Source organism: Colius striatus, chromosome 4 (assembly GCF_028858725.1).
Source record: "Colius striatus isolate bColStr4 chromosome 4, bColStr4.1.hap1, whole genome shotgun sequence".
NCBI classification, from domain to species: Eukaryota; Metazoa; Chordata; class Aves; order Coliiformes; family Coliidae; genus Colius; species Colius striatus.
In genome coordinates this window covers 52,097,928-52,124,918 of record NC_084762.1, presented here as the reverse complement: position 1 = coordinate 52,124,918, position 26,991 = coordinate 52,097,928, and the positions used below count along the sequence as shown (strand labels likewise).

At 43.0% G+C, this 26,991-nt stretch overlaps 1 protein-coding gene across 1 annotated transcript in view; it reads left to right on the top strand.

The window, feature by feature from the left end:
* Positions 1-2,118: 2,118 nt before the first annotated feature.
* The window catches only part of GAREM1 (GRB2 associated regulator of MAPK1 subtype 1), a 107,763-nt gene continuing 82,890 nt past the window's right edge, over positions 2,119-26,991 (top strand). Inside the window, exon 1 of the mRNA XM_061995271.1 lies at positions 2,119-2,547. Coding sequence (XP_061851255.1) covers positions 2,427-2,547 — 121 coding nt within the window. The 5' untranslated portion in view covers positions 2,119-2,426. The remainder of the gene's footprint in view (positions 2,548-26,991) is intronic.

The following is a 26,991-nucleotide window of genomic DNA, read 5'->3' as shown; positions in this document are numbered from 1 at the left end:
CTTATGAGTTTATGGTGACAATTTGCTGATAATTATCATAAAGATTGTCTCTGAACATCAAATACACAAAAAACTACAGTGTTGTGAAACTGAGGCCTTGGTCCTAAGGTGGATCTGCGCACAGAGCTTTCTCTCAAGGTCTGGTGGCTTTGTTAGCTTTTTGCAGCAGGAAGAGATTCTAGTTAAGAGATTGCACTAAGGGACTATGGCATTGCTAGGCATCAGAGAAATTATCATCCCTCAAGTGTTAATTACATATATGGTGCAGTTAAATCATCTGAGATTCATACATGCTGGTGATTTGGATACCATGTATGCAATATTAGAAGGTATTAGAATGTGTTATATTGCAGTTGGGACACACAACAAAGTCACTCTAAGAGCTCCAGTTAGACATTTAAATACTAGTAAGCTTTATGATGTCTCTTTGCCTTGAAAGAACTGAAATAAATTTATTCATTTTTTTAAGAATGCATCTTGTTCCAGTAGGACCCGTAAGAGTGGGATGGGTTTCCACTGGTTGGAGAGAACACAAACACGGTTGTATGAAGACAGACTTAAAGTCCATAGACATCTAAAACTATCTGAAGAATGAGAAGATCTCTAAAGAAAAATCAACAATAAATATTCCGGTGTCAAAGATACTGTTCTTCCCAGACAGCACAAGCGTGTGATGTCCAAGAGAAGCGTACACTGGGAGACAGTCTCTATCCTGGAATTAAAGGTACCCAGGATAGTGGTTAAAAACTAATTCTTGACAGACTAGAGAGTCAAGTCCTGGTGAATCCCAGTCTGATCTGATTGGCTTTGCCTTACACACTGCACCAAATACCCTTGTCAAACCTGAATGAGTTAAACCGTGCTTTTCCTATTTGACAGTAATGCTCTCAGCCATTCTATTACTTTACACATCAAGGGCTTAATTTACCTAAGTTGTTCAAAGCATTTGGCAAACTTTGCAAAAAGGAAGCTACTTTAAAAAAAAAAAAAAAAATCCAGTGTCTCATTTTTAAAGCTAACTATTCTGAGAGAAGAAAAGTTTTCCATAGTGCTGGGACATCCCAGTGCCAAGCTGTGTAACTAAAGCACTGACCCACGTCAGGATGGGGCTCCGGCAAACGCAGATCCATTTAAAGCAGGAAAACTTGAGTTTTACTGTAATCCTTCTGTGCTGACTGGCAGCCACGGTCATTGTTTCATCTTTGAGAGCATGGATAAAGTCCCGGTCTCTGCAGCAGGGCAGAACAAGAGTGTATCTGTCTTGGGCCTCCTCGTGCTGGCAGTGCTGCTGGCACCAGCAGTTGCAGAGGCACGCACCAGCGGCTGGCCTGGTACTGGGTGCCTGGGGAAGGGTGAGCGCAGAGAGCTCTGCCTACAGCAGCTCTGCCCAGAGCAGTCTCAGCCATCCGCAGCAGTCTCAAGGACAGCGCAGGAGGTGGAGCCTGGAGGGGAACATTACAGCTAAGCACAGTGCAATGCAAACATCCAGGTGCTAAGTTTTTCTGGTTTAATTTCCAAAGAGTCTCTGCAGTCTTATGAGTCTCGAGATAAAAATGCATTTAAAAAATGATAACACTAAATAAAATACTTTAAAAGATCATCGAAGATGTCATCACATAAATCACTTTGAAAGGAGAACTAGAAGTTGATTTAGGATTTTCCTGTGGCTTGAAGACCCTTGAATATGCAAGGGGGACTGGGACTAGACAATCTTTAAGGTCCTCTCACACTCAGACCATTCTGTGGGTCTAAGTAGTGAGAAGAGGGGATGCTACCTGCTTGCTCGAAATTGCTCTGATAAATCAAAGTGAGACGTTTCCTGTACGAACTGCAAAAAGATCTCCGTCGCCCATCGCAGCGCAGCAGCGCGCGGGCTCGAAGGGCCACCGCAGCCGCCGACCCCCGCGGGAGCGGAGCGAGCAGCGGCGGGGCCGCCCGGCGGGGCCCTGCGCGGCGGGAGCGGGCGAGCTGCGCGGCGGGCGAGCGGTCGGAGGGTGGAGTGAGAGGCACAGGCTTGGCGCGGGCTCCCGGCCGGGCGGGCGGCCCGGCACTTTCCTTTTCTGCGCGGGGAGGAGCGGCAGCTGCGCAGGCGTTGCTCGCACCCTGTTGATTAGTCAGTGCTGGGATGGCGCTTCCTGGGCCAGGCGCGGCGGCGGGCGGCCCTAGCCGGTCCCGGGGGGCGGCGGCGGGAGCAGCAGCGACGGCAGCCGCCGCAGCAGAAGCAGCCGCCCGGTTGGCCTTCCCCTTTGCTTAGCCCGGCATGTCCCGGGGCGACCGGCGCTGAACGAGGCGGGCTCTCCCCGTCCTTCCCGCCCTCCCTCCCTCCGTCCTCCTCCCCGCTGGCTGCAGCCCTGCCGGGTGGGAGCACCCCGCCAGCGCTGTCTGTCTGGCTCCCCGCCCTCCCCTCCTCTCCCCGGGCCGGGAAGATGGACCCCGGCCCGCCACTGGGCTGCAGCCTGAAGGACGTGAAGTGGAGCGCGGTGGCCGTCCCGCTGGACCTGCTCGTCAGCACCTATCGGCTCCCGCAGATCGCCCGGCTGGAGAGCGGTGCGTGGGGTGGCGGGCGGGCGGCTAGGCTCGGCTTTGCCCGGCCCGGCGGCTGGCGGGGCCGGGCGGGTGCGGGGCGAGCGGCGGGGCGGGTGGGCAGATCGACCCCCCGGCCACCCCCGCTCCTCCGCGGCCGGAAGGAGCCGGAGAGCCCCGCGGCTCCCCGGAGTGCTTGTCGTGTGATCTTTACGCAGACATCTGCCGCTACCGGGTGTAGGTGCAAGCCTTCCACTCGCGTCGGAGTCCGTGCGTTGCCTTGCATCAAAATGTCAGAGTAGTGCCCCCGCCGCGGACCCTTTACCGGCTGTGTCCGGGGGAGCTTGGTGAAGCCCGTTTGCTGTCAGCAGCCTGTCTCTGAGACGCGTCCTCGCAGTCTCAAATCGGGACGTGGAAGGGCAGTCTCGGTACTAGAGACCTAGTGTTGTGATGAAGTGATGCTACACCGAGGGCAGATGAGGAGGAGTATTAGACAGCTAACTGGGCTAAATCCCAAATGTTACACTTCACTGAAAAAGCTACAGACCTGTAAAAAGAGGAGTAACATCAGAAGCCTTTAACAGTCTCCAGATAACTTTTTGCGACTGTTCGCTTGGGTGCACACCTGCAGTTTCCAAGTCTGAAGCTTTTTGTTTACTTCAGGAATACAAAAGGAGTCTGACAGAATAGCTCTGACAGCAGCATCTTCCCTTTCGGAAATACATGTCTTAGAAAGTAATGTCAGCTCTGAGAACTGGGGAAATATGGAGAATGCTGTATAAAGACTCATGCGGCTACTTTGTAATAGTGTGTATGTGCATTGTGTGGTAGCTCTGTGACAACTGTCCAACTCTCTTATCTCTTAAGGGAATGCAGATGATAACTCACAAATCGGGAAAAAATTCCAGGCTCTTTAATTTGCTGGGTTGTGAAGTCACTTTGTACTTATATGGCATATATATGTACTTATATGGTCTCTTTAAAGTTTTGTATTGGCTTGGAGAGTTAAAAATGAGCACAGGCATCTTTCTCAGTATGCAGGTCAGGACTGGGATTGGTTTATTACTTAACAACAGTTCCCATAATCCAGTGATTCAAGCCAAGGCTCTTTTTGACTTTGTCCCTTGATTATGCAGTACTTTCACTATCCCTTGTAGTGTTTCCTCAGAGCTGCCACTCAGGAGCAGGTGAAAGAAAAGCTTTTTGCCTTTTTAAAGCAGGCTGTCTGTTTTTCATACTGCTAAATGTGTATTGTCCTGTGAGAACGGCGAAGCTAGTATGTTAAGGAGTTCCTTGTGGTAATACCTTCTGTCACTAGAAACAGCTAAGATGGCCTCCAGTCACTGCACTTAAGGCTGTCAATTTACTTGAGATTCCAGGCAGTCACTCAGGCTTTAACAGGATGTGTGTATTGATGATTTACTAATTTCCATCTCTGTGTGTTATACTTCCCAAGTTTCCCGCTCTTGCTTCAATGGAAGGGACCTGAATGAGCTTTGTGGGTAGAGAAAGCTTATGAGTGTTGAAGCAAGGGATTTCTTTCTTCTTTTTTTGGGGGTTTTTTTTTTTTCGGTCTTATGTGGGACCTGGTGATGGGAATATCCCGTAATTGTCCGGGAGATAAAGAATATATAAATTTTGGGCAAAGGCTTTTCTGTCCCATGTGCCTCACTTAAAGCAGATGCAGAGGCAAATGGATGTAAACAGACCTGAGCAATTTTGCCCATGGCCCGAGATGGCCAGACAGGAGGCAGCTGTTGGTGTAGGTGCCCTGTGAGTAGTGGATTAACCCCATGCTAAGCCCTGCTAGAAGCCAGGCTGTGGTATCACCCTGTGCTAAGGGCTTTGAGTTGGAGCTGGTTGAGGTCTATCTTGTTCAGCATGCAGACAGAGGCGCTCAGGTCTGCTTTTACCTCCTGGTACCGATGTACCTTTTAACTTTAGGGACTACAGATGGCAGACGAATCCATGTTTTATAAGGAACACAGACACCATGAAGAAAGCACTTTTCCTATTTTCAAGGGAGGCTGTCTTACAATAAGAGAAAGCAACCATGAATCAGTGCATAACCTTCCAAGGGAGAAAAGTTGGGAATGTGCAACGTTTGTGGAAGTGACTAGGGCACCTGCTGTCCCAGGATGGTTGGTCTGCGTCCCTCTCCTTGTCTTGCAAAGCTAACAAGTGGAGCTTTGTGAGAGAATTTCTTGGTGCAACACTGAATAAAACAAATACAGAGTCCAATCTGAGTGTGTGTGCACAAGAAGTTGAAGCCTACCTCTGTTAACCAAGTAGCGTCTTGTGTCAGTTTTATCAGGATGCAGCTCTTGTCTCCTCCGCACCACTGCAGGTACAGTCTGCAGATACTCATCAAGGAATCAGTTGCACAGAAGTAGCCTTGTCTCTTTCTTAGGTGCCAAATTCCTCCCCAGGTCAGTGGAAGCTGCACATGCTTTGTGCTGTCAGAAATCCAACCACCTGTAGATGTCTGCCTTCAGTCACCTTTTGACTTTTTGGTTGCCTTCTGTCTGTGGCAGCAAATTATTTCTTGGCTGGTTGTTTAAGTCATCATGAGGTTTTATGAAAGCTAGAATTCATTTCTTCTGGAGGATCTGGATGTAGAGAGGATTGAAAAGCTGGAGATGTCTTTTCTTCAGAAGATGCCAACGTTACCATGTTTCTTATTATGCTATTTTGTAATGGAGTTCAGCACTTGGTGGGTAATATTCTTGGATGTTACCCTCAATATCTCCAGTTTTTCACAGTTGCTTCACCTTCAGGCCTTTCCTCTTGAAGGAGGAGAATGGGTATAATGAATGCAATTTTATTCTTTGAGTTTGGATGTACAGCTCCCAAGAAAATGCCCTTAAGTAGTTCAGTTTGATTTCTTGACAGGATGAAGTTATGAAATATTTATGCACATTAAATTTGTTCCCTCTGCTAAGAAGGGAGGGTTTTGCTTCATGTTATGGGGTGAAGAAGGAATGGGAGGAAGTCATCTGTCCTTGCATCAAGACATAGTTGGAAGTAGTCAGGCATCAGGGCCTACCTTATCCATCTAGAAGCGATAAATGTTTCAACTTCTGTTTCTTCAGATGAAATCTTAAGACTGTTTAGTTGTGTTCCAGGTTTTGCTTTTCTATGCTGTTAGGTCATAAGCCAAGTTTTGTTTGTTGTAATCTATTCATATGGTTTAATGCTTTGATGGCGACTGTTGTTACATTAATTGAAGTGACAGACTCCAAAAAAAAAGTGTCACCCTTGAGAGAAGGCAAATAGATTTTTTTTTTTCCACAACATATATAACATCTTATGTATTTCTGGAGGATAACTCACATACAGAACTGCTAAAAGAGTGCAAAACACCGTACCAAAGAAAATGAATGGACTTTATCTCATGCAGTGGAATTCACTTGAGTGGACTGTTTCAGAGAAAACAGGCAAGACTCAAAGAGCAAGAGAGGAGCGAGCTTTGTCCTGTGTTTTGTTTTTTTTCCCTGTCCTGTGTCCTGTCCCCCGCCCCCCGTCATCCTGATCTGCCCTGTCACAGCTGAATCCCACCCCAGTGACACTGAGTAGCATGTGAGTGGGTGCACTGGGGAAAAGATTTCACGTGGGAACCTGCATCAGAGAGGGTGTGTGGGCACGTGGCCATTGCGAAGGGGCAGGAGGTGAGCATCGCTGGTCTCTGGGCCACAGAGGTGTGCACGGGACTCAGCTTGGCTGCCTCCAACTTGGCGTCAGGAAAGGCTGACAACCACACCGTGACTCTGTCGTGTTGCTGATGCTCATACAGTGCTGTGCCTTTTATGTCAGGGCTTTAAGTGTTTGAACATTATTTTTCCAAGGATCATTTTGGAGGGCAAAAGGGGAATGCTATCAAGGATAAGATCTGGAAAATACCATTTTACATAGAGCTGAGCTTTAGGCCAAGCTTTTTTTTTTTTTTCACTGCTCTTTTCAGACTCTAAGGATCTGTCGTTCTTTTTTCTTAGCAGCTAGAGGAAAGGGAGTTCCACTGTTGCTGTATTTCCACAAGAGCAGTGTTTGCTAATAGGTAGTTATCACCTGCACATTGGATATGAACTGGAAGAGCTCACAGAAAATCACAGCTTGTGTACAAAGCTTAAAGTTTCTGGGATTAAGAGGGCATGTGGTCCTTTTTTTCACAAGGGATAAACATATTTGTACACATTCAAAAAGAAAAGGAAATTGGTGCTCTTGGACTCAAACATGGTGGCATTTGTCTTCAACTCACAGAGAAGTGATATGTGTGATGAGGGAACCACACTGGACTTTTCTGGAAGGGAAATGATGAATTGCAATGAGGCACTGAAACTCCAAAGGTGGTAATTCTCTGCATTGTAAATGTGTGGTGGTTGCAAAATGAACAGAGTGAGTGGCTATAAGGTAAAAAAATCTATAAAACAGGTAACCAATTTAAAGGGTAATTTCTTCTTTCTTACTGGTAAGTGAGCTTTTGTCAATATCAGCAGTGAGTGAACAGTGAGTTCATGAAGCCATTGCTCCTGGGAACGAAGAGATTTTATTTATTTTATTTCGTTTCTCTTTTTCTCTCCCTTTTCAAAACTTTTCATGGTGACTTCAATCTATCCCAGTCATGTTCAGGGGACTATTGTTCCCTGCAGCACTTTACTGTAGCGCTTATTTGGGATCCAAATATCTGGAAACTGAGCACCCTCTCAGCTTATCAAAGATCGTGGAACTCAACAGAGCAGCATGGCCCTGTACATAATGAAAACTTCAGACTGCGTCACTTTACAAATGCGAGTTATCTGTGCAGCTGAACAATACTTTGAAACTACAAAGAGACTTATTATTTTAAGGTCTGAATGCTACTATCTGTGCTTTAATTGTCTTGAATGACCTCCTTCTTTTGAGAAGCTAGTGCAGGGTGTCTCAGTAGTCTGCTATTGAATAAATCTTTAAAAGGATTCATGTGGGGGTAGGGCAAAGCCTTTGAGTGGTCTGAGAAAGCGGTTTCAGATGCACACAGACACTGGGCAATGGCTGTTATCTGATTTCCCACTCTAGATGTGGTGGTCCATTGTATACTGTGCGGTAGGTGACAGTTGTCATATATTGGGCAGACAGAAGAATGTATCTGATTCGAAAGGCAAAAATCCTCAAGATACGCTGTATCCACGTGACTTGATTTCTTCCTCACGTGTTGAGCAGCTTTGAAACTCCCAACTGTTTATACAGTGTATTCTGCCATTACAGTATGATCTCAGAAGCGTCTTATCCTTGCTTCCTCTTCTTTCCTCTTTTACCTTGCGGTCTGCTGTTTCCATTGAGACAACTGAATGAAAAAGAAAATGTTGACAGGTTGCCACTAACCGCTGCTCCTGGGCTTTGGTTTTGTTTTTCTTTTCCTCTTCTGGCAGAGATGAGTTCCAGAAACATTTTTGTGAAAAAGCTTTTAATTCATTTAAAATCTGCAGCTACCAAATGGTGCCTCTGAAGATTATAGTGCCCTCCTAGAGATGGAGGGCAGTAATTCAGCAACACCTATTCCCAGGTGTGCCAACAGACTTCCAATGAGGCAGATAAAGAGTTCATCAGCATATCCATTTTGCACCTGAAAATCCATTATTTCTTTGAGCTGTTTTCATGTTAGACAATGATTTAATGCACAGTAGCATGTACTGCATGTTCTTTAATCAATGTGCCATTCGCACTACACAGGATCCTTGGAAGTGTGGTAGGGCTGCTAAGATGAAAAATAATTGCCTCGGTCTTATTTCTTACATACTTAAATATTCTCTCCTTCATGTTCCTTTCTGCCATACAAGGTACAAAACTTACAACTCATTGTTTCAATTTCTAAACTTTTGACTGTGTTAGTCGAAGCCCCTATGTATTTACCTGGACAAACTCTTGCTGGATTATTCTGTAGCTCAGGTATTAGAAGGTGAAATACCATTAATTTCCTCTTAACTTCAGGTCCTAGAAGAAGCTTAGTGCCTTTGCATTTTTTTTTTCTTTCATTTTTTCCCCCTCCATTTAAATTACGTGTACTTTTCAGATAAGGCACATGATACACATAAAATCAAAGGAATTAAGGTGTCTTGAACAGTTAGTAAAGCCATTAATCTTAAAACAAATGTGATGTGATGAATCATACACCACTGTTGCAAGATATGGTAGTAAGGAATGGTACATGTCTAGCATAGGAAAGAAGGGTTTTGTTGTTTTATGCTTTGTCTGTAAGTGCTGTTCTGGAACTAGGTGTTCCTGGCTACATGATTACGTGAATTGGCACTCCTTGTAACAGCCCAGCAAAGGCAACTCCAGGGAGTATGCCAAGACAAAGTGCTGAAGGATGTTGGAGATCATGGTCTGGTGTTCCAGGATTCGATGGAAGTTGTGGGAAGAGCTACAGCGTGTTCCAGTCATTCCACTGGTGGTTTGTCAGCAGTGAAGGGCATGGGTGTTGCTGTATTTCCTTTTGGCATTAGGAATAACAAGTTGGTTGGATTAGGGAAGCTTAAGTCTCTCCCCTATAGGAAAATATTCATCATCTTAATGTGGATTGCATGTGAGTCAAAACCAACCTTCGTAAAACCCAGTGAGGCAATATTTCAAGTCTGAAATTTTTTGCTTTTAGTGGTGTTTCCCTTTGGAACGAGTTTTACATAGCATTTGTGGTTTGTGATTTTCGTATCATTTGCAATATGAAAAGCTTGTGGAGCTAACGTCACTGCACCTCCACCTGTGAGCCAAATCTGCTAAATGGAAGACCTAGCACAGAAGTGTAAAATTGAGGTGTGTAAGCAGGCCGAGAAGTGTGTTGTTGCTGAGGATCAGGGCCACGGCTGCTTTGCAGTCTCTGTGGCGGTGTGCGTGTCAGCATAAAACTGCTAATATCACAGCTTTGCCAGGGCACCTGCACGCTTGACTGAAGCATTGCATCAGCAAGAATAGTTGCTGCTCTGTCTCAATACCTCTTGTGCTGCTGTTTGCATGGTGTATCACTCTGTCAGACTTGTTGCTGTGTGCTTGGGGGGTAAAAATATTTTCCTGAGGGATGCAGAGATGCCTTGGCTTTCAGTATGTGTGAAGGAGTGACAAGAAACGTACCCTTCAGAAAGAGGTTGGTGGAGTATCTGTTGGGGGTAGGAGGTAACTATGTTTAGCTCATACTAGATGTTAACACCAACAGCTACTGCAGTGACTTACTGTACATGGGAGAAACAAGCACAGAGGTGTTATACAGGTTGCAGATGGGGAGCAAGAGTTGCCAGATCCTACAGATCTGTCGTATGGAGGGAGATGCTCCTGAGCCTGCAAAATGCACACTGAGAGTCCGAATCAAGCCATCATACAGGCTCAAATTGACCAGTGGGAGTTGCTGGGGCTATGGATTCGGGGCAGATTGGGGAGCCCTGTGCCCGAGGGCCTTAGGATATGCGTGCCTAGGCAAGAACTGATGTGGTCTCAGTGGGTGCTGATTTTACCAGTAAGAATCATGAATCTTGTAGTAATGGGGAAGGTCACTTGAAGCTTCTTGCAGGTGCAAACCTTCAGGAAATGCAAAATTATTTGAAAAGTGGCTTTATGTTTGTTGACTTTTACTTTCCTGTTTTACAACTGGTGCAAATTGTAATCACAGAGAACTCAAACTCTTTCAGGTTTCCTTAGTCTGTGAGGATGCCTCTGGGCTCCTAAAGTAAACTAAGCATAAAGTTTTAAATGTGGTCTTGGAGGCTGAAAGATGCCTGAGAGTTCAACCTGATGAAGTTGTTGCTGGAATTGCCTCATGCTAGGGCTGAACCTCAGTGACTCAAATGTAAGCGTTATGTAAAACATAACGTGCTGCAATCATATTTGTGAAATGAGCAGGGCAAACCTTTGTGGCAAAGTGGAGGTGGTAAGGAAGTTGAGGAGGTTTTCCAAGCAGTCAGAGCTGGAGGAGTGGAAAGAAAAGCTGAGTAAGGGACTAAAAGCCCCTTTGACAGGCCAGTGCGTGCCACACGCTGCTCTGCTTGCTCTCTCTACATCTGTATGTTTGAAATGTGTTCCTGCATGGGTGAGGATGTAGCTTGGTGAGTGACAGGTTCCAGGAAAGGCTTGGGGACTGTGACCACTGTCTGGGGAAGCACTGACCGCTGGCCAGGGTGCAGTGCAGATGTCCTTCGAAGGTAAGGTGTTGGATGTGATTCGACGTGGGAACATGGTTCCCCTCTGCAAGGACTGTATGGGCTAGTTGGGGAGAGTTGACAGATTAACCACCCTAAACTGCTTATTCACTCTGACCAGAGGAAGAGACTGTGTGCCCAAGACTGAACTGAGAGTGTGAGTGGAGGAGGGTCCCTATGTGTGCCCTAATCAGTCTTTTCAAAACTGTGCCCCCAGTCTTATCCGAATGTCCCCCCTCATCGTGCTGTGCACAGAAGCAGACTGGGCTGCTGGACTCAAACACAGGACACTTGCACCTGAGTTTGTGAAAGTTGTACAGTCTCAGTACTCAATTACTAAATTACTCCCAGGAACTATTTCAAAGCAGTCCATAAATGCTTGGGTACCCCATCCCATGTGTTCATCTTCCTGTTTGCAGTGGTTTTTGTGTGTGTTATTGTTCCAGCTGTAAATTTTATCCACATGCCCCACTAAAAGCAAGTACTGACTCTTCTTGTTACTTTCTGGCTTACTTTCTGGCTCCTTGTCACTTTGGAGATGTTAGAAGGAAGATTAGGGCAGGAAGATGAAGAAAAGTTTTATTTAAAAGAGTGGGGGGAAAGGCACACATGCACAGATCCTTTCTTCTTGTTCAGCGTTCCTGTTGTATCTTTCAGTGCATCCCTTTGGGTCACAGTTGGATTCAAGTAGGCCTTGTCTCCAGTCTGCATCATTCAGTCCATCCCTCAGGCTAGTGTCCTGCACTTCTGGGCTTCCAGGAGGTGTTGCAAGTTATCCACAGTTTCTTCCAAAGTTACTGTAAGGTAAAACACTCAGTACTACTGTCTAGGAGTAGTAGAATGAAGCAGTGCAAGGAGCTCGTGTTTTTCTGTTATCCTTTCTTGCCCTCAGATAAGACAGTCCTTCCTTTCACCTCTTCCAGCATTACTGACATGTTGCTGTTATTTTCTTATCCTGTCCTCCAGCTTCTTACAGCTCCTGCGTAAACTCTTACTTCTCCATCTCTCCGTATTTTCCTTCCATACCCTCTTCTTTTCTCTCAGCTTGAAGTGAATCGAGGTGTTTCTTGGAACAGACTTCAGCATGGTTTGACTGTGCATGTACCAGGCATGAGGGGTAGCTGTGTATGTGCTACCAGAGTTGAGAGAGCAAGTAGGGAGAGTTATTTCAGACACTTCTAGTTTCTTAACATTGACACCAGAAATTGGGATTGCGCTCATTGCTGTTGGAAGAAAATAAGTATTCTGGGCTTTACTGCAAAGAGATGGTTTATATCTGTGCAGGTAACGTGGCATCTCCGCTCTGTGGAGTCTTAAACTTTTCTGCTGACGTACTGTTTGGTTTAACTTCAGTAAAGGGAGTTTTGCTGGCAGGACTCAAACATGCATTGGTAGGCTTTGCATGCAATGCTTCCTTTTGTCAGCCAGCACTGACTACTTGCTTGACTTACAGCAAGTGAGTAGAGATGCTGTGTATTTGTAAGAATAATAGTTATCCTTATCCATTTGCTGTATGATGTGACTAACTGGAAAGAGAATCTTATTTGTATATCCTTGCTGGAAGATTGGTTTCCAAAACATTAAATTATTCCTGCTTCTTTCGTAACAATTTTGTTCAGGCTTTTAGTTATTAAAAGGTCAAAATGCCTCTTTTCCTCTTTCAAGGAGACAGTAACCACCACACACACAGAGCAATATCTAAGATCTTATCTGTCTGAGTTGCATTTACGTGATTTTGTTATGGTCAGGGGTTTCTATCTGTCCTAGTTTCCAAATGTGAAGCTACATTATACTCATAGCAAGGAAAATACAGAAAGCATTGGTGTGACTGCAACTCAGAGAGATGATAGGGTTCCATGTGAGAATACCAAATGTAGCTGGCTACGTGTGTGTTACTGCAGTCACTGAACCCAGGATGTGGCTGTCAACGAACAGCAAAGCTGCACCACTGCCACAGCTGAATGTAGGGCAGGCTGGAAGAAAAGATAATTTCTGTTGCATGTTTTATGAGTTGCATTGTCAAATATCATTTGGATTACTGTCAATATATAACAAAATATCTTAAGACTAAATGGCCTGTGGGCAAAGATGAATATGCCCTCAAGGAGAAAGTGAGGCATGATGGGCTTTTCTTTACTCTGTTCTGCATGCTGCTCACCAAAAGTAGAATCCGTCCTCTTCTCAGGAGAGGATTTGTTGTGTTTTTCTGCCTTATTGAGATGATACAAATATTATCAAAGGGAGGCTATTCACTGTCCCTTACATTGTACGAAAAGAATGGGTTTGTTTTTGTAACTTACAGTTTAATAATAGATTTCTCTAAAACAATGGAAATAGACTGCATTCAAGATTAGGAGTGTTGTTGATCAGAAAAGAATTAAGTGCAGATTTGATTCAGTTTCTGTATTACTCTTACTGTATCAGGATGTAACCAAACTGAACAAGTGCCTAATTACAGTTGAACAACCCAAATTTCTGTGCATGTGTGTTATCAGCAGTGATATTTGGATTTTTCAAAGTGGAGCAGGCGGGTTAGGCTGAACGTAGCTAAAAAGCAAAAGCAATGGCGGCCCCAACAAGCGGGTGCTGTGTGTGCACAATTAATTAGTGCCTGCACGTCTCCAAGGGCACGAGGAGATGGGCCAGGCCACTGGGCAAGCAGCCAGGTGGCAACCTGACTTCAGAGAAGAGCTGAACTTTTGCTCACTTCCAGCTGTTTTTATTCCATCCTTAACCCAGCCTGCAAAAAAAATCAGAGACAAATTAAAGTGTAATGATGAGTTCTTTCAAAGCCAAAGAAAACTCTGCTTGAGCAGCTCCTGCATTTTGGCTACTTTATTTTTAATTGGGAGCTTGTCCAAGATCCCCCAAGTTCAAACGGGGATTACTACTGTGCAACACAAAGCAGCATAGTGTCTCTTTAGGACTTGGGATATATAATGAGAGAACTGAGCGTGTTTACTCGGATACTATTTTAAAATATCATCTAATTATAAATAACTGTCAATGAGAGCTCCCAACTCTCATGCTGTGCCCAGGAAAAATCTGAATGAATAGACTGCTTTTCTGTCTGCCAGAGCAATCTAGAATAAAATTCTAGTTCTTAAATCCGTGAGGGTGATAGGGTTAAAATTTCCTTCATTGGCATCTTGAATCTGGAGAGCTTTAGCCAGACTTCTCTGACCAGACTCGCAACCCTTGCATGTGGGGAGAGATGACTTTTGCAGCACCTAAGGTGTCCAGCTACCTTCAGTTTCATCAGCTAAAGCAACCTTTCTGTGCCTGTTTTTGGAGACAAATACAAAGCCAGTAAAAGCTGGCTAAACAGTGACCTCCCACAATTAAGTATTAAACTTCTGCAACTAGGCACCTGATGTTAAACAGACACTTGAAAGGGTATCTTTCATTACACTTTACAGTATTTATAGATGCCTCTGAGCAGGAGCTAACATGAGGAATACTTACCTGTAGTGAAAGAACACCCTAGCTTCCTCAGAGTATTTAAAGGAAGCTATTTGGATGACACCTTGCTGCTCAGATCTGCCGTGTTTTTCTTTCGATCGGGTAGCAGTATCATTCTCTTAAGCAGTCTCATAGGTAAGGATAAGGAAAGCTACTCTTTGGATTCCTCATTTCTAAACCTGGTGCCTTGATTGCAAAGGGCAAATAGATATTTTAAAGCTTTTTTTTTTTCCCTTTTCTTTCCCCTGACTTTGTCAATAAGAATTCAAAATGAGAAGTAAACTAAACATGAGACAGACATATAAAAATTCCTTTCTCTCCCTCTCTATGGTAACACTAAACTAGAACGGAACCTTTCTTGCATGCAATAAAAAGTTTTTTTAGCTTTCTCCTTCTCAGTATCTCGAACCTCTGATCATTTTAAGCATAATTAAACTTGCATTCTTAATGCTTCAGATTTGTGATCTTGGGTCCCTTCAAAACCAGAAAGCTTTCTTCCATAAGAATCTCATTTTTCAATTCATTGAGTGATTCTGAGATTTTTTTTTAATTATTATTTCTCTGCAAATATAAGATATCATGGTAAGTAGTTGGCACTATTCACCTTGTTGCAGGGTGCTGGAGTAGATTAAAGAATTGTTGAGACTTCCTAGGGTGTTTTGTAAGTAACCATGGTGATCAACTATTGGGTCAATGTTACAACCAAATCTGTTGTGAGGATATGGCAAATCTACACATTACATCTGATGATGCTCAGCATTAATGAGAAGAGTAATTATGATAGCAGCAGAAAGTACTGTATTTTGGAATGCGAATGTTAAAGATGTTGTCGTACTGAGTTGGTTTTTTTCCCCAGTGTGGGGGTGGAGAGCAGTTTGTGTTGAAAGATGTGTTTTGGCTTGTTTGACTTGAGTTCACAAAAAGTAAGGTTTCTCATTCTGATATGTTTGTTCTGAAGGCTTGAAACAAACACAAACAAAGCTCAAGGAAATCTGTGTTGTTAGTCTCCCCCCACACACACACTAGTTTTCTTATGAATACAGAGAAAGCAACATGCCAAGTTTCAAACTGAGATTGCTAAGTCAGCAGAGCATTTACCATCAGTGGCAGAGGCATCAGGGTTCCTTTTAGTGTTTATTTAAAATATTTGTGCTCCTTTTCCCTGCAGTAGGTCAAACAGGTTTTTTTTGAAGACTCTCTGAGATGCTGTCTCTATGCATTTGCAGCTAGAGAAAGGCTTGTCTTGGAACAAACTGGATTTTTCAGTGGATTAATCTGCCCCATAGCCTTGTAACAAGATTATGGTTTATGCTGATTTGTTGCAACAGTACTGGTATATCCAGTCATTCCAATAGCAAAATGCTAATCCTAAAGAAATAAATCTCTCTTCTTGCTGGCAGGCATAAGAAGAAAAGGGGGATGGGAGTCTGCTCTCTTTTTGGGTATTAGTGAGTGATAGCCTGAGTTCAGCTTCAGTTGGATTGAAGCAATTTGATTGTATCTGGCTTTTACAGAGGGATTGGAAATGGCAGAAATAAAGCCTTATCTCCTTTCTCTTGGTTGTGAAATATTTCATGGTCACCCAGACCAAAGTTTGATCACAATACTGTGAAGCTGAAGGATTACATCAATGCATAAAGTACCACGAGTAGTGATGTTAGGCAGTCTGACAGTGATGCTGTCCTTGCCCCTTCCTTGCTAAGCAGGTAGGGTCAGTGAAGCAAACTGGATGCCCTCTTGTTCAGAGCTGACTGAAAATTGTTGCAATTTTCAACAATGGTTATGTTTCATCCAAGCAAGAAGATGTACAGTGGGGAGAGGCTTAATCTTGGACAAACTATTTCTTGGGTAAACACATCTTGCCAAACTCTTCTTGAAGCTTGGAGAAGATCTTCTGTCTCTCCCTCTGCCATCCAGGGCTGAAACAGATGTAATTGCTGGTAATGGGCATTGCTGCAGACAAGTAGTTTTTGGGTAGCTGAGTGTCTCAGTCTGGGCTGGATGGGTTTGAATGATTTTCCTGGGCATTTTCTGTGTGGTCTCTGAAGCAAAGTACCAAAGAGGCAGTCCAAAACCCGTGGTGAATTTGAGGCACCACCTGAGCTGGCTCTGAAGCCAGGGCTCTCTTGTGGCTTGAATAAAAATATTTTTGTAAAGAAACCCTAAACTAAGAACTTGGAACATTTTTGTAATGTAAAATGCAACTTTGAAGACAAATTGGTTGAATTGTAATTTGATATTTTCAGCTCAAGATTTTCAACTAATTTTTCTTCATCTTTCCTGCTTTAATTTTGACTTTTTTCCCTTTTCTTGCTTTTCATGAAGGAAGGAAGAACATGAATAATCTTTAAATTAGAATTACTATGAATCCTTATGCTGTCAGGGAAGCCTTTCATCCAATGAAAGATGTGGAGTCTATGCAGTTGTTGGAAGGTCAAGTCAATATTATTTTGGATTTCTTTGTAGAGGGAGGTGTTTGATTACAGTTTTAATCATGATGGAAATACTGGCTGATATAGGTAATAGAAACCAGCACAAATGAATGTGCTGCAGGAATGGAACAATTTAAAACAGAAGCACATACTTAAAAACTCAGAAGTCGTTTGAGAGGGAAGAAGGGAAAATGAAAAATTAGGTTGATTATCAACAGTCCTAGATATAACTGAAATTCTTATTTCAGATCTTTGTGTTGCAAGCTAAGAGTCCTCTGCTTCCATCTTTTCCATTATGTTCAGACACAGACAGTCCAATGAGACCACTGTCAGCCTTTCCTAATGAATCAGACCACTTTAAAAATTTAGTACACTACATTTTATAGCTCCAAGATGTTTAAATTTTAACGTGGATTGGGTTTGTTTTGGTTGGATTGTTTGGATTTTTTTTCCATATTGCTCCTAGAAGCTACAATATTTGCTCCTAGAAATTACAATATTTACCCTTTTATCTCACTGGCAGTCTATATTTAGACTTTGCATGATACAGCCCCATGTAAGTTGTTTTGCTTTTCTTTAAATAAGGAAATGTGATCAGCTAGATACTTTTTGTTTGTTTGTTTTTAATTGACCTTTTTTTTGTTTCTGTATGGAATGACAAAGTGAGACTGAGAACATGGAGAAGCTTTCAAAGTAGTTCTTAATTTGGTGGTAGTAGAGTTCTCTCCAATTACATGCTCTTTTTACTTCTCTCCTATTAGGCATGCTATAATAGTAACTCTTCCAAGCATCTGCTCAGTCATAGTGACAAAAAAAACCCGTGAAGTTTGCAATCCCTGTAGATCCAATGTTCATTGATGTTACTCCAAGTGATGTTCTTCATGTAATAAAACATTTCTGGGATTTTTTTCCTTCCTTTGTTAAGGAATATTACAAGGATGTAACTTTTTTTTTTTTTTTTTTTTTTTTGGTTACAGATTCCTTCCACAGCTTCAAATAAGGAGATTCAGACAATGTTCTTCTCCTAATGAACTTTTTCCTCTGATTTGCATCATAGACCAGTGCAAGTTTTATTTTTGCGGAAGAAAGAGCACTGAAAGACTGAATAGCTCATTGAGATTTGACTTAGTAACCAAGTGCAGTGACAAAGCTTAAGCAAGCAAACTACTCTAATATTTATTAGTCTTTGACATTCATTGAGGTATGTCTCCATAGATAAGTACCCAACAGATACTCTGGAGTATGGTGCAACGTGTAGAAAACAGAAGGTTTAACTGCCTTCCCCCACTCTCCCTCAGAGTTGAGATAAAAGTTGTCATGGTGAAAGCTTGCATGACTGGCTAAATAATAATGAGATAAAAGTATTTTCCTAATTTGATTATTCAGATTTAACTAGAACTTTGTGTTTCTTCTCCTAAAATTTAAATTCCAAACTCAGTGTTATAAAAGTAGAACGCTTTAAGTGTTAGTGAAATGATCTGTAGGAGAAGAGGGACATGTTTGGCCCTTGAGATGCTACTGTGGTAATACGACTGAGTTGCTGGAGGTGAAGGATCATGTGATGACAACATCGTGGTAGGTGGGATGTTGGATGGAAGCTGTCATGTGCACTATTGCAATTTCAGTCTGCCTGAGACAGTAAACCCTCTCGCCTTTAGATGAAGTCTGTGCTTCTAAAGGAAAAAGGGCTTTTGCTCACTTGCTTCTTTCCTCTCCTTGATGACAACTGCTGTCAGATGGTCATGTGGGACAGCACTGATTAACAAATGGAATATAGTAGGCTCATCTTCTACTGTGTTGTCACATATGTATATCTATTATTTCTCCTTCATTCCATGTATTAAAACCAGAGAGGATTATTTAGCAATGCAGTTTTTTTCCCCTAACTGAAAAAACTCATACTGCTCTTTGATTTCAGACTTCAATAAAAAGAGATGCTAAGCCTCAAAGATATTGGAAAATTGACTACTTGGAGTTCTTTTCGAGTTGCCTGTTGCCCATGCTAACAGTTCGGGGTTTATTTGTGGATGTTCTTCAAAGAACTTGTGTATGTATTAATATGAAACTAAATGTACTCAGTGCAGTGCTTCTTGAATGTGAGTGGTGCTTCTGTGGTCCTTGCATCAAATGAGACCAAAATAAATTTAATAGTGAAAAGTCTTTGTGATGCATCCTGACATACACCATCTTTTTTGGCTTACTTGTCTTGTGTGGAACAAGGAGTTGCAATCTGATGGGTTTTTTTGTGGATGATTACACCTTGGATTTTGTTGCTTTGGTGGTTTAACCCTGTCTGGGTACCAGGTGCCCACCAAGTTTTTCTATCACTCCCAGTCCTAAACTGGACAGGAGAGAGAGAAATGTAACAGAAGGTTTGTGAGTCAAGGTAGAGACAGGGAGCGTAATGGGCAAAACAGACTCAGCTTGGAGAGAAACGGTTTGATTTAGAAACAAATAATTAAAACAGAATAGGGAAATGAAAAATAATAATTGATTTTTGAAACACCTCCCCACCTCTTCCTTCTTCCTGGGACTCTCTGTCCTCCCCCACCAGCAGCACAGTGGAGTGGGGGTTACAGTCAGTTCATTACAGATGGACTTTACTGCTTCTTAGGGGGAGGCCTTCTCACACTTCACACTGCTACACTGTGGGGTCCCTCCCACGGGAGACAGTCCCTCAGGAACTTCTCCAACGTGAGTCCTTCCCATCAGCTACAGTTCTTCATGAACTACCCCATCGTGGGTCTCATTGAGGGGTGCAGTCCTTCAGGAATGGACGGATCCTGAGTGGGTCCCCCATGAGGTCACAGGTCCTGACAGCAAATCTGATCCAGCATAGGCTTCTCTTTCCATGGGTTCCCAAATTCTGCCAGGAACTTGTTCCAGCATGGGCTTCCCATGGAGTCACAGCCTACTTCAGGCATCCACCTGCTCCAGTGTGGAGTCCTCCCCGGGCTGCAAGTGGATCTCTGCTCGCCTGTGGCTTCCATGGTCTGCAGGAGCAGAGTGTCACCATGGTCTTCACCACAGGTCACAGGGGAATCTCTCTTCCAGTGCCCCTCCTTCTCCACTGACCTGGGTGTCTGTGGAGATGTTGTTTTCACATTCTCCCTTCTGCTACTGTGGTTTCGCCTCTACACAACAACTTCTTCCTCTTCTCTGATATGTTAATCACAGAGGCATTATCTCAAGTCACTAATTGGCTTGACCTTTGTCAGTGGTAGGTCCATCTTAGAGCTAACTAGCACTAACCCTGTCAGCTTCAGGGGAAGATACTGGTAGCTCTTTGTTTAAAAAAGCCACCCCTGTAGCCTCCCCCACTACCAAAACCTGGCCACACAAGCCCACTACAGTTGCCCTGTATTTCAAGAGATCAGAAGCTCAACCAACCAGCTGGCTGAACAAGAACCAAGGAGTTGGTCTTAACATCGGTTCAAAGTGTTGGAAGATTGTGTGAAGGATGATGCCACCGGTGAAAGGAAACACAGATTTGCAGATGAGAATAGCTTTGAATTATGACTGGGGTGGTTTTTTTTGATTTTAAGGCAAAAGGATGCGGTTGTATCCAGCTCGGTTTTAACAGCTGCTGGTAGCTCAAAGCCTATGTTGGAAAGGCTGCAGATACCTGTGATACTCACAGACCCTCTTTGCTGCAGAGGCTGAAGTTAGCATGCCCATTGCCCACAAGTTAGTAGGTGCTGACTATGCACAGCTGAGTGTTTCTGATCTGTGCATGGTCTCTTCAGTGCTAGGGCCTGCACTTCTCACTTCTAGATGGGGGACACCTGATGTTTTGTGCTGAGAGGAGGCCTTGGCTTCAGCTTTTACTTTCTGTGAATCTTCAAGTAAGATGAAAAAAAAATGAAATTCATCTTAAAGTGTTAGCTGTGTAGGAGCTTTGTGACTACTAAATGTTTACAGAAATGCAAGTTTGCCTTTCTGGAAATAAGACAGTTTTTGAACCATGTTGTGGATTCCTTATTTTGGAGATAAAAAGCAGCACTGGTATTTATGTTTATGCTAGCATTGTGACCTTCCTCTAACCTGAAACATCTCTTTGCACGAAGCCATGAAGTCCATAGTGCTTTGCTTTTTTTTTGGTTTTTTTTTTTTTTTTTTAGCTTGGTGTGGTTTTGGGGTGGGTTTTCATTTTTGTTTTTTTAAAAGGTAGACACTGTCTCCCATAACATCCTCATCAGAAAGTTCAGGCAGTGTGGCTTGGATGAGTGGACAGTGAGCTGGATCGAGAGCTGGCTGAATGACAGAGCCCAGAGGATGGTGATCAATGGCACAGAATTGAGTTGGAGGCCTGTGGCCAGTGGAGTTCCACAGGGATTGGTTCTGGGGCCAGTCTTGTTCAACATCATCATTAATGACCTGGATGAAGGGACAGAGTGTACCCTCAGCAAGTTTGCTGATGACACCAAACTGGGAGGACTGGCTGATTCCCCAGAAGGCTGTGCTGCCATTCAGCAGGATTTTGACCAGCTTGAGAATTGGGCAGAGAGTGACCTCATGAGGTTCAACAAGGACAAGTGCAGAGTCCTGCATCTGGGAAGGAACAACCCCCTGCACCAGTACAGGCTGGGGGTCGAACTGCTGAAGAGCAGCTCTGCAGAGAGAGACCTGGGAGTCCTGATTGATAATAAACTAAATATGAACCAGCAGTGTGCCCTCGTGGCCAGGAAGGACAATGGCATCCTGGGATGCATCAAGAAGAGTGTGGCCAGCAGGTCGAGGGAGGTTCTTCTCTCCCTCTACTCTGCCCTGGTGAGGCCTCATCTGGAGTCCTGTGTCCTGTTCTGGGCTCCCCAGCTCAAGAGGGTCAGAGAACTTGTGGAGAGAGTCCAGATCAGGGCCACCAATATGATCAGGGGACTGGAACATCTTTCATATGAGGAAAGGCTGTGGGAACTGGGGCTGTTTAGTCTGGAGAAGAGGAGATTGAGGGGAGATCTTATTAACATTTACAAATATCTAAATGGTGGGTGTCAGGAGGTTGGGACATCCCTGTGAGGGAGACAGAGCCCTAGCACAGGCTGCCCAGAGGGATTATGGAGTCTCCTTCCTTGGAAGTTTTCAAGACACACCTGGACATGTTCTTATGCAACTTGGTCTAGGTGAACCTGCTTCTGCAGGGGAATTGGACTGGATGATCTCACGGGACCCCTTCCAACTCCTACCATTCTATGATTATAACTCCATTTCATTCTGGCTGAGACTGTGCTTTGTTTTTCATGATACAGTACAACAATGTTAAGATGTATCTTAATCAATGGCTTGTTTGGCCCAAGATGGAAAATCCAGTGAAGCAGATACTGTGTTAAGCAAGGCTTCTCGGTTCAGTGCTAGTATGATGACTAAGAACCTCACTAATTTCTTTTTTCCATCTTCTAATGATTCTTCTATCTCTTAGCTTCCAGTTGCTGCAAAATAAGCCTTGGATGCTAGTAACACTAGCCACATGCTGCCAGTTCTTTGTAGTTATTTCATAGCAGATGAGCTCACCTGACCAAATAGCCACTTCTTTTTGCAATTCCACAAATTATTCCTTCATTCCTAGCAAATGTTAGTGCAAGCTCAAGTGGAGATAAAGTTGAAGGTATTCATTTGTGTGGTTTTGTAGGAACTTGGCTGAGCACCCACTGAAAAGATTTTTAATGTTGCTGAGATTTTTCTGGGTAATGATATGTTTTGTGATTGTGAAACATTAGATAGAATAATTAAACTCACCACCTACTTAACTGACCAAGGCAGGCTGGGTGATGCACTTAATTATACAGCATCTGTTACCTTGCATGCAGATGATTTTCAGGCTTAATGAAAACACATGGCCCAAGGTCTTGAAGAATTTTCCCTGGGGTTTCATTGGCACTTTTTTCACCAGCTATTTCACAAAGCCATCTTAAGTTTCTTGTGGGCTCCTAACTCTTCTCTGTAAGCCTGTTTTATTCCAGGAAGAGCAAATTCTACATGCTTGAACTGATGTGCAAGGGACAGCATTAAGCTCACTTTACAGTCTTCTGTGATGAATGAGATGAGAGGAATGTCTCCATAACTATCTTCCTGGCAGGAGGAGATGGTATCTAGTTCATCTGGTGTGTGTAAATGGTGTTTGTTGCGTTACTGGAACCTTGCATGGGATGACTTCTCTTTCTCTGAATTACTTGTTACCTACTATTGTAATATCTCTAGACGTAAAGCTTATGCTTTAAGACAGGGATACAAACTTCTAGCCAAGATGACAAAGTGTGTGACATTATGAAGCGTTTATATTCCTGTAGATCACTGCTTATTTTTAGCAGTGTAGTTTCTGTGAATGAGTGAGTCATGTTGGTCTGCACATTTTGCAGGGACTTGAATGTTAGTTTCTCAATACTCTGAAAGTTGGTTGGCTTTTTTTTCCCATTTGTTTCATGAGTTTTCTTTAGTGGTTGGTGTTGAAAAGTCATTGCTGTCTTTGGCAAATCAGAGCATGTGGAACCTGTGGGAATTTTCTTTTATGGGCTGTAATATACCAAGCTTTAATTGTTAATCTAGAAGGAAACAAAGAGGAAGTGGGAGTGCTCAGATCCTTCAAAGCTGGAGTGGTCTTCAGTTTTGCTCCTGAGGCAGAGTGTCTAGGGTAAACCTAGACATTTGGAAATTGTGAAATGCTAAACTAACTAAAAGTGTGCATTTTCAGAGAAAGTAAGTGGTGGCAACAACGTGCAGGGAAGTCAGTGCTTGCTTCAAAAGAAATTATCTTCCTCTATGCTGCAGCATTGCCATATATGAAATCAGTCCCTTCCAACCCCTGTTTTCTCATCTGATTCTTAAAAACTGCAAGTGAAATCAGAAATTAACCTCCAAACTTGTATATCCAGGTATCCTGCTCCCAGTCAACAACTGTTAACTGTTAACTTGAGATCGGAGTCTTTACAATGACAGAACCGAGATTAGCCAAATATGGATGGTCCAGTTTTGGCACTGGAAAGAACTATTAAAGAAGTATTTGCATTTAATGTAGGTGGTATTTAATAAGCGTAAGGCTCTTGATTAAACAATTACACCTTTTTCACTGTATCAACATGCAAACAACTATGCTTTTGTGATCAATGTTTCTTTTGCAATTGCACTTCGACAAGGATCAGCTTTGCAATATTTGTACTTTTTAGGAACAGTATGGAAATGGATCATGTAATTTAAAAAATGGTAATATATCTTATTTACACTGATAGCTGTTGCAGTGCTGCTTTGGTGATGCATGATCAAGTAGCCCAAATACTGGTCAGGGTCAGAGTGCTTATAGTAGGACAACTTGTTTAGGAACATACTGGCTAACTTTTCAGCTCAAAGGTATGAGGCATTTGTTGTCAGGCAAGGATGGGTGTTGATGCTTTATTTAGGGATTAGGAGCCGTTACAGAATCATGGATTTCTTAGTCTCAGGCATTATTATGAATAAACTTGACTCATATTTTGGAAAGAGGTAAGCAGCTTGGGGAAGGGTGGGGAATTGCATGTGATAGTTCATTGCTTCTCTGACTTTTATTTAGGAGAAAAAAAACAGCACAAGTATTTACCTGTAGGTTCTTTGTAGTGGTTTAATTATATTGCAGGCATACTGGGTGGGGAGGAGAGGGTGAGAAGATAGAGCTAATCCATATTTGATCATAAGAGACAAAACTGTTACTAAAGATGAGTGGCCTGTGTTCTCTGTTTTCTCATGGCGTCTGATTTCTGTGTAAGCAGCAGTGTGGGAGTATGTTGAATAGGTGAGAACCAAGTTGCATAGTTGGTAGATGTGTGAGGACTGTTCTCTCCCACATAGTTAAAATGCTGTTAATGAAAGGCTTGCATAAGTTGTGTTACTGAGGCAGGGGGAAAAAAAATCAAATTGGATGTGTGTGGCCATATTGCAAGGTACATTTGACTGAGAAAAGTGTAAAGGGCTATGTCTGGGCTGTGTTTGGGCTGGGAGCTGAGTTGTGTCAGTAGGGTCAGAGGTGTCTCCTGCCTGAAAATACTCTTCAGGAGGAAAACTCTTTAAAGGCAGTAAGCAAGTCTTATGTGGAGAGGCAGACTAGAAGAAAAAGGAAGAGAGTGTGTATTGCCATGTGCTGTTGTCCTCAGTCAGGTTTGACTGTTCCTTTATTTCCTTCCATAGCATGGAGGCCATCATCAATAAACTCACAAAAACACCTGACTAATCTCTTAGGTGACAAGGAGCCTCTTCCTATAAAGCAGTCTTGATAAGGACAGACTTTCCTGTTGTGAGGGAGCTGGAGGGACTGTGAACTCCCCATTGCATCCGCTCCACCTTCTTTTCTTGGTTCAGTCTCTTGTGGCAAAGCACAAAATTTGTTTCCACTGTAACCATTTAGAGCAAATAACTGGTGTAACAATAATTGTGGCTTCCAAGGTTCTATTAAAAAAATACAGCTACTTCCAGTTGCATATTTAATTATGTAGTCACTTTTGGGCCTTTAGTAATCTCTTTTTACAGTAATCTCTTTAAAAAGAGATTTAGTAATCTCTTTTTACCTGGCCCACCCAGTTTTAGTGGAGTAACCATGAAAAAGGATTGTGGGTCGTGAACTGTGACTGGAAGCATCTTTCATGATAGGTGTCTTTATTTTCCTGAGAATATCTTTCTCAAACCTTCAAGGATAACTATATTATACTGTATATACAGACCTATAATGTAACTGTTTCCCTGCAATTCTGGATGTAGAATCCAGCCTTCCTTTAGGTAATGTTCTGAAATTGTACTTAGAATTGTAGAGCAGAGAACAAGTATACCTGATATGCTTTGTATTTTCTTCAAAATTTGTTAACCACTGTCAGTGAAACTAGTAAAATACTAGTTCGTCTCCTACTTGTCATTGGTTTTATTTTGTTCTGGGATGGAATAATTAATTGTTGCCATGGATTGTAGAAAGCATAAGTGTAACACTCTGAACTGAAAATTGAGTTTAAAGTAACGCCATGTGTTACTTTGTTGTTGTTGTGTTTTCCCCCCAAATTGTAAGCCTCTGTTACAGCAAGATGAAGAAAATTTTAATGTGTATTAGGAGTGAGCAATGAACAAGAGATCCTCAAGATCAGATGACTTGATAAAATTTAGCAGGTACATGACTTCTCTAGCAAATACATCTGAATTTCCTCCCAAGTTACAGGTGAGACCAGAGAGTTCTTTGGTTCTGCATGGCAATTTTGCCCCTCGTTCTCTAGCTTTCTGAGGTCTCTTCTCCCAGCACATATGGGTGGAGGAGTGGTGCCTCCCAGGGAGCAGGAACTGATGTTAAGCAGCCTGTCTGGGCTACCAAAGAGTGTGGTCCAAGAACTACTTGGAAACCAGTTCTTGAAATGTCCTGCTTACCTGAAAGCTACATTCTGTGCTGTGAAAAAGAAGGAAACCTGGAAATGGTACCTTCTTAGGAGCAAAAATAACTGGTACTAAGGAGCTATGTATACTTTTTTTTTTTTGTTCCGTCTCTATACTCTTATACAGCAGTTGAGCTACAATTGTAAGTTAAAGCCCCAAATGTGCAAAATGGGAACCCTTTTTAAGGTTTAACAGCCTGTGGGACAGCAGACCCAAGGAAGACTTATCTCTTGAACTCCAGATTGAGGCAAGTCTCTCCCTTGTTTACCAAATCCAAGTTTCTGGAGGAAACAAGCAGAATCTTGTGGCCAGAGACTGTCAGAGCAGATGGTTGTAATGGTCTCTTCTGACTTAAAATCTAACAATTCTCATGCACACCAGTTGCTGCATTTTGAATTGTGTAGGAGGGCACTTTCTGATAGAATGGGAGCATGAAATCAGGCAGGAATGGGGTGTGTAGTAGCTGTTGCCAGTGGTGGAAAAGATTGCCTGGTGGGGGGGTGAGTGAAAAATGCTTTATGGGAAGTATCTCTCCTCTACAGAGGCTAAACAGGGCAAATATCTACTGCCTCGGGCTGAGGAAAGTCTTATTTTTCCGCTGACTTTTAAGAATATCAGAGGATAGTGAGGAGAAAGTGCGGCTTATTGTAGTAGCTGACAGGGATGGGTTTTGTCCAAACTTGATTCCAGGGCTGAACTACTTGCTTTATTTTTGGCTGTAACTGCAGAGGGGTGATGTGAGACAAGGAAAACGAAAATTTAAAGCTCCATTATTCTTGGTCTGTGTTTAGTGTCTACTAAGTATTCCTGAAAGTTCATATGGCTACTTTAAATGCACCTTGAGAGAGGCTGTTTTCTGTGTGTTTAATGGAGAAGTGTACAGAGCAGGACCACTGGCATGTAAGAGCGTTCTGCAATTATACACCCTGATCCATGAAATTTTGTTTATATATCATACTTGAGATGTGTAGCTGGCATCTTGAGTAATCCATCTAATGTGGCTCTTGAAATTGCTGGAAAGCCAAGCAAAACAGTCCTGGTCCTGA